This window comes from Callorhinchus milii, unplaced genomic scaffold, assembly GCF_018977255.1.
Source record: "Callorhinchus milii isolate IMCB2004 unplaced genomic scaffold, IMCB_Cmil_1.0 Scaffold4, whole genome shotgun sequence".
NCBI lineage: Eukaryota > Metazoa > Chordata > Chondrichthyes > Chimaeriformes > Callorhinchidae > Callorhinchus > Callorhinchus milii.
The window spans coordinates 9868297-9876019 of NW_024704745.1; the positions used below are offsets into that span (position 1 = coordinate 9868297).

At 42.7% G+C, this 7723-nt stretch overlaps 1 protein-coding gene across 1 annotated transcript; it reads left to right on the forward strand.

The window, feature by feature from the left end:
- Positions 1-1895: 1895 nt before the first annotated feature.
- LOC121848880 (NXPE family member 3-like) lies at positions 1896-7518 on the forward strand. The gene is made up of 6 exons (XM_042334167.1): positions 1896-1921; positions 2019-2188; positions 2587-3362; positions 4391-4464; positions 5131-5340; positions 6494-7518. The coding sequence occupies exons 2-6, from the start codon at positions 2075-2077 to the stop codon at positions 7039-7041; spliced, it is 1722 nt and encodes a 573-aa protein (XP_042190101.1). The 5' UTR covers positions 1896-1921; positions 2019-2074; the 3' UTR covers positions 7042-7518.
- Positions 7519-7723: the final 205 nt, after the last annotated feature.

The following is a 7723-nucleotide window of genomic DNA, read 5'->3' on the forward strand; positions in this document are numbered from 1 at the left end:
GCATTTGTGTACTTGTCTTTTCTTAGATGGGCCCCTCCTCAGCTTAGACGACTTCAACCTCCACTTCACCCCTTCTTTCTCTACCTCCGCTGACTTTTCCTCCCTCCTCTCAGCAACAACTTGCATTTGTATAGCAAACATTGCACTTGCTGTTGCATCCTCTGGTATTGCAGCAACTCCACTTATGGGCGGCAGGACAGCCCGTTCTGCCTTCAAACTGCCACTGAACCTTTCTCATGCAGAGGATCCAATGTGCAATATCAAGAACAGTATAGCTGCAGCCACATTGATCAAGGACTGTAAAACCGTTGTGTGGGATGAATGCCCCACGTTGCACACGCATGCCTTTGAGGCTCTGGACAGGACACGTCAGGACATCAGGGAAAACACCCCGACAATAAGAGGAATGATACTTATTTTGTCGGGTGACTTCCGCCAGACCCTACCTGTCATACGATGTGGTACCCGTGCTGACAAACTGAATGCCAGTCTTAAGGCTTCCAGGCTGTGGGCATGTGCGGGGAAGATGAACCTCAGGACAAACATGCAAGTCCATCTTCAAGGCAGTTCCACAGCTGGGGCATATGGACCTCCTTCTGGAAATTGGGGATGACAAAATTCCAGCGGATCCAACAGATGGCCAAATTCAGATGCCCGTGGGACCATTGTACAAGATACAGCAGAGCTCAAAAACAAAGTTTTCCCGAACCTCAGCTATAACTACACAAATCATAAGTGTTTGTGTCAATGAGCAATCCTTGCTCCAAGAAATGAGTCTGACAGCAAGATCAACTCCCAACTATTCAATGACGTCCCTGGCCAAGAAACTGTGTACAAGTCGATAGATACTGTTCCTGACATCGAAAATGCTGTCAACTACCCAACTGAGTATTTAAACTCTTTGGAACCATCTGGTATGCCTCCACACAAACACATAATAAAGGTCGAATGCATAATCATGCTGCTGAGGAATCTAGATATACCAAAGCTATGCAATGGAACAAGGTTGGCGGTAAAGCAGTTGATGCACATGTTATTGAAGCAACTATTCTGACTGGTCAGTTGAAAGAGGAAGATGTATTCATTCCTCCCAGCATCCCACTGCCCCCAAGTGACTGCCCGTTTGAGTTCAAAGGGCTCCAATTCCCTGGTCAAATGTGCTTTGCCATGTCAGTTAACAAGGCACGGGGCAGAGCTTAAAGGTTGCTGGCATTTTCTTGAATACACTCTGCTTTTCCCATGGACAATTCTATGTTGGATGCTCATGTGTGGGTTCATCTCAAAACCTGCACATCATGGCCGAAGGAGGAAAAACTGCAGATGTCATCTACACGGAAGCCTTGCAATAACTCGAGGACCTGCAGGATCACACAGCAAACTCCTTCGGCGAGCATAGCTTTGATAAGATCTTCTATTGTTCATAAGCTATGACCTAAACAAGCTCATCGCGCATGTTTAGTAGTTTTGCTTATGGTGTATGACGTGTTAAATGGTTTGTGAGTGGTATCACTGAAATCCACATTCCATACTGGATCCTTTGGTTGCAAGCGTAGCTGCACCGGGTACAGCTAGTCTGCAACAAAAACACACTTCTTTCAAAGGATTTAATGGTTTTTCTTTGGAGTTTAATTGGCAACATTATTAACCTGATTACACCTACACAGCCGTGCACTGCAGTTAGTTGGCATCTGTGAGATAAATGCACTGTGTGTGGCTGCCTGTGCTACCGCCAGCAGAACAGATGAGTCATGTGCATTATGCTTTTTTATCGCTATTAATTATTGATATTCCTTAGGCACGATGAACAATGGGTCAACTCGAGCGCTTTGATATTTCAGCCAATGTAGTTTTTACTTTATGCAGGACTTTGGATACATCCACATTGAACTTTATTTGCCAGTCATTAGTCTACGTACAGGAAGTAATTTATTCTTTTCTCAGAACCTTAAGAATGTATTTGCAAACTGTATGACAACATTCATTCTCAACAAATTTATTTGGTTATTTGCTTTTCTCAGGTGTAAGAAAGTAAAGCTGCAGAGCAGGCAGTGGGCTCTTGGGCACTGAGTTCAACATGGTTGAAGAAGGCACCGAAGCATCTCGTCCTTTCTCCATATCCCGGCTTATGTTCACTTTAATCTCACTGCTAGCATTGCTGATTGTGATTATAAACATTTATTGCATCGAGGTAGGTGGAGCAGCTCTCTTTCCCCTTCTCCGATGTTGATAGTCACTCACACGACCCGCTTTCTCACTTGCTCTGCTCTGGCTCTCGCTTGCCTTGTTCACTTTCTCACCCTCTCTTGCTATCTCTCCCTTGCTTACACTCTCTTCCTCATTCGCTCTCTCTCTCTTGCTCACTCTCTCTTGCTTGCTCTTTCTCTTTCTCTCGCTCTGCTCTCTTTTCTGCTGTTTTCACTTGTTCGCTTTTTCCCTTGCTCTGCTCCCACTGCAATAAAAGCAGAGGTCTTGATCGCTCTCTGTCTCATTCTATCTCACTTGCTCTCTCCTGTTTGCTCTCTTTCTATTGCTTGCTTTCTCTAGGAAATACCTTTTTTTTTGGTAAATATGTGTTTCTTTTCACAGCACAATTATTGTTCAAACTCTGGATCAAAGAATTTCTCAGATCCAAAATTGCATCCATCAAAGAATCAGCAGATGGTGATGAGTAAATTTCCATGGTTGGCCAAACTGATAAACTGTGGCTACCTCGTTGAAAGTTTTACACCTGCAGAAAGAGCTGAGGGAATGTTCCTGTTGAAAATGATTGAATGGCCAAACTCACCTGGAGCTCGCACACCCTTTATGAACAGCACTGACCCAAAACACTCTTACTTTCTTATTTTAAACTCTCAAAACACTTTCCACGTTGGGGATCAGTTACAGGTGATCGTCCACATGTATGATTTTTCAGGACACCCAAAGCAATACGGAGGTGACTATCTCCAGGCCCGGATCCGCACCCCAGAGCTCAAAGCGGGATCAGTGGGAACAGTTGTCGATTATCAAAATGGATCGTACACGATCAATTTTACTTTATTCTGGTCGGGGAAAGTTGAGGTGTCCGTTATTTTGGTTCATCCCAGTGAAGCGATTCAGTTACTTAAATGGATACGTGATGAGCACACACATAAGGCGGCCTATCAAAGCACCTTCAGATCTGGGAATATCAGAGAGACAACTAAGTGCAATCTTTGTTTGCCTGATGGTGTCCCTATCTGTAACTTTACTGATCTCAAGACTGGGGAACCCTGGTTCTGCTATAAACCACAGAAGCTGCCCTGTTCTGCTCGGGTCAACCATGCTAGATCTGGCTACAACACATCTTACTTAATTGGTGATGAAGGTCGTTATTTCAGAAGGTAGACACTTGCCGTTCTTACAGTTCTTTATTTTCTTCATATCTTCCAATGGGGATATATGTATGAGCCGCAGCGTCACTTTCCTTTTGGTAATTTGATTGAGGAGTCGGGGGATGCACAGCAGGCCTGGGTTAGTGAACAAACAGCGAGGTGGAGGAGTGGAGTGCGAACAGGTTAGAGAGGTTGGAAAGTGCTAGTGCACACAAATTTGAGGACTGAATGGCCAGTTTCTATGTTGTAACATTCTATGATTCCTGCCATATCCCTTCACTCAGAGAATGGTGATAAAAATGAGGCATTTGTGCACTGTTTTTTCTTAGATGGGCCCCTCCTCAACTTAGATGACTTCAACCTCCACTTCACCACTTCTTGCTCTACCTCTGCTGACTTTTCCTCCCTCCTCTGAGCAACAACTTGCATTTGTATAGCAAGCGTAGCATCCCAGAGTGCCTGACAGTGGCAGAGCACAAGGCTGAGCCGAGGGAAGGTGACTGTAGGCATAGTCGAAGAGGAATGGCTTCAGGCACAACCTGAAGGTGTGGAAGGATGGGGCAAGGCAGAGGAATTGAGGGAGAGTCTTCAAACATTTCAGGGTTCAATGGCTGAAAGAGTGGCCACCCATAATGGAACGGAGGGCCCAACGGAGTAGAATTTACTGATTTGTGAGTGAAATGTAGCAGCCAATTGTGCACAGCAGTGTCCCACAAACAGTATTATCACCCTTTAAAAAATGTAAGAAATTATTACCCCCGGAAAGTGATCTGCCAATTGACTAACAACCGGGATCCTACTTACCGCTGGGTAAACAAAGTAAGAGTGGAGTAAGTACTTGCTCAATGTTTCGCTTTGATAGAAATTGAACCTGGGTCTCTCGCTTACGAAGCAAGTGTTCTAACCACTGAGCTACAAGACTCATAAACAGCTGTAAACTAGCTACAGTTATAAACATCATTCTGCATAAACTGTTAATTAATTCAAACACAATATGGTGACATAACTAACAATAATGAACTGTGTCACATTTTCAGCAAAGTCAACCTCCTGAAGCCCATATTACCCAAAGCTTCGAGTTATATAACTGTAGTGAAATCAATTCATGCAGGTAAGAACTATGTAATTAGAATAATGAATAAATTAAAGGTTTGGTCAATGAAAGGGAACATATGTACGGCTGTTGGGGTAATCCTTTCGTACTGCAGATATGGGTGAGTCAAGTTTTGCATAAAAAGTTGTTTCATGTATCTGGAATTATTTATTTAACATTTGGGTGTAGATTCCTATTTAGAGCAAATACATAATAATAAATAAATAATCCTTGCATTTGATATAGCGGCTTATCACGTTGTCCAGACATCTCAAAGCACTTCACAGGATATACTGTATTTTGTGGGGAAAATAAGCTAAGCATGCCCTTTGTGAAAAAAAATCCTTTATCCATCAGAGGAAATTAATTCTGCTACTCTAGTAAAAATAGAACATTCCTGATTTGTATGGGTCCGTACCATTCCAAACATTTTTCATAATTGTTTGTAACATTTTCTGATTTGTGCCACAAGTAGTTTCTACATCTTAAAATTGAAAGTTGTCATAGATGCTCATCAACCAATTGGAAAATTGATAATCCATCGAGCATCAAGATTACCATGTATTAGCATGTGCTTCTGTTTTGGATCTCACTTTACTTTTAATAAAGATTATGTCCATGGCAAATCTCTGACTTGACCCTGTTCTAATTTATTTTCAGCTCTGCTTCTCTTTTTATTTTCAGGTGCAAATGTCGGAAACTGTGTCCGTGGCAAGTCTCTGACTTCACCGTCAGGTTTTTACTATCAGGACCAATGGATGTCAACACAATGCAATATTCGCCGCTTCAACACTCCAGCAAACATTACAAACTGTCTTCGGGGAAAAGTGGTTCATCTTTATGGAGACTCCACTTTGCGACAGTGGTTTGATTATTTTAATAGGCTTCTCCCAGGTTAGATTAATCCATTTGATATTCTACCTATATTAACATGGTCCCATCAGTTTATGTGTTAAATTTTCAGTACTATCTTCTGCTCTCTATAAAAGTAATAACCCTTTTATTTGATATTGCCCTTTATCACGTCATTAAGATGTCTCAAATTGTTTCACTGTGAAGTGAATTGACTGTATATTTTGTAGGTGAATATACTTCACTCTATGGGATTATGGTTCCTTAAGATGTAAATGTATGTATCTTGGAGGCTTGCTAGTATACGCCAAAGACAGACATTTCCCAAAGCGCATTCTATGCTCCACACCCCTACTTCATAACTAAATAAGTCTAATTTAATTTGGTCAGGTGTCCACACATGTGGAAACCCATGCTCAGGTATAAAAGTATCGAATCCAGACAGAGTTTCACACATGCATCCCACCTACATATGGAAACTTCCGTGTCTAGAATGGAGGATGTAATCTCTCTCCGAAAGGAGTTACCCAATTCTCTATTTCTAGGGTGTATTAGGTGCAGGTTGGCAGACCCCAGAGTATGTGTTAGGATACAACTGGAGACAAATCAGCTGAATCTGCATAGACTGGCATCGCAAGTTGCATCCTGTAGATCATTGGTTCCCAAACAGTGGGCCACGTGATGGTTACAGGAAACCAGGAGACACACTGGGGGTGGCAGGAGATGCAAAGGCAACAACTGTCTTAAAGGTGAGCCGTCGGCTTGACTGACAGGTCCATCGGCTCATCAGGGGTGAGGACAACCTGATGCATTTTTCTCAGCTGCCCACATACAATGCTCAAGTCCTCTCCTGTCCACCATCTGTCCCACCTCTTTAGAATTGATAACTTGTGCATAAATATATAAAATAGTTAAGATAGAGCCACAACAACAACACAATTAAATTTGGATAGTGCCGAAGGCTCTGGACAATCAGTATTTCGGACCTGAACTGGGGTTCGGGTTTGGGGAGGGTGGAGGGTGATTGAAAGCACGGTCGAAGAGGAGGGTCCTGAGATGGGGCTTCACAGAGGCAAGGGAGGGGGCGAGGTGGAGGGACTGCAGGATGGAGTTCCAGAGGGTGGGACAGAGTGGTTTAAGGCCCAGCTGCTAATGGTGGTGCATATAATGAATTATGTTGTCTCTTCGGTTTTAGATCTTACAATGTTTGACTTTGGCAATACTAAACAAAATGGTCCTTACACTGCTGTGGATGTGGTGAACAAGATCATGGTGAAATATCGTTGCCATGGCCCACCGATTGGATTCACTGACGTTTCAAGCCAACATCTGCATTACATTGCAAATCAGCTGGATAACACGAAAGGAGGAAAGAGCACAGTTATAGCAATCACTATATGGGCCCATATGACATTTTTTCCAGTGGAAGCTTATATCCGAAGGCTGCAGAATATTCGGAGATCAATTGTAGAATTACTGAGCAGGAGTCCAGATACACACATTACGATGAAGACAGCCAATGTCCGAGATCTTGCTCGACTTCCGTACAGCCTTTTTCACAGTGATTGGTACAGTTTTCACCAAGATAAAGTATTAAGAAAAATGTTTGAGGGCATCAACGTGGCATTTGTAGATGCATGGGAAATGACTGCAGCACATTACGTGGCACACAATGTACACCCTCCACGAGTAATTGTGAAAAACGAAATAGATGTGTTTCTTTCACACTTGTGTCCTATCTAGTAAATTGAACATTGCATTGGGGCTGGTGCAAGAAATATTTTGGTAATCAGAACATGGAAATGTATAAGATTAAGAAAATACCTTGTGATTCATCCAGCAGATCCCAAAGCGAAACTAATCCACAGATCTTTGAAGGTGGCAGGACAGGCTAATAGTGTTGTTAAAAAAGCATATGGGATCCTTGGGTTTATAAATAGCGGCATAGTGTACAAAAACAACGAAGTTCTGCTAAGTTCTGCTGCTTCGGCCTTAGCTGGAGTATTGTGGTCGATTCTGGGCAGCACACTTTAGGAAGGATATCAAGGCCTTGGAGAGAGTGCAGAGAAGATGTACCAGAATGGTACTAAGGATGAGGAACTTTAGTTATGTGGAGTGACTAGAGAAGCTGGGATTGTTCTCCTTCGAGCAGAGAAGGTGAAGGGCGATGAATAGAGGTGTTCAAAATTATGAGGTGTTTTGATAGAGTAGATAGGGAAAAACTGCTTCCACTGGCAGGTAGGTCAGTAACCAGGGGACATAGATTCAAGATAATTGGTAAAAGAACCAGAAGGGAGATGAGGAAATGTTTTTTCACAAAGAGAGTTGTTATGGTCTGGAATGCACTGCCAGAAAGGGTGATGGAAACAGATTCAACAACAACTTTCAAAAGGGAATTGAATAGGTATTTGAAAAATAAAAAATT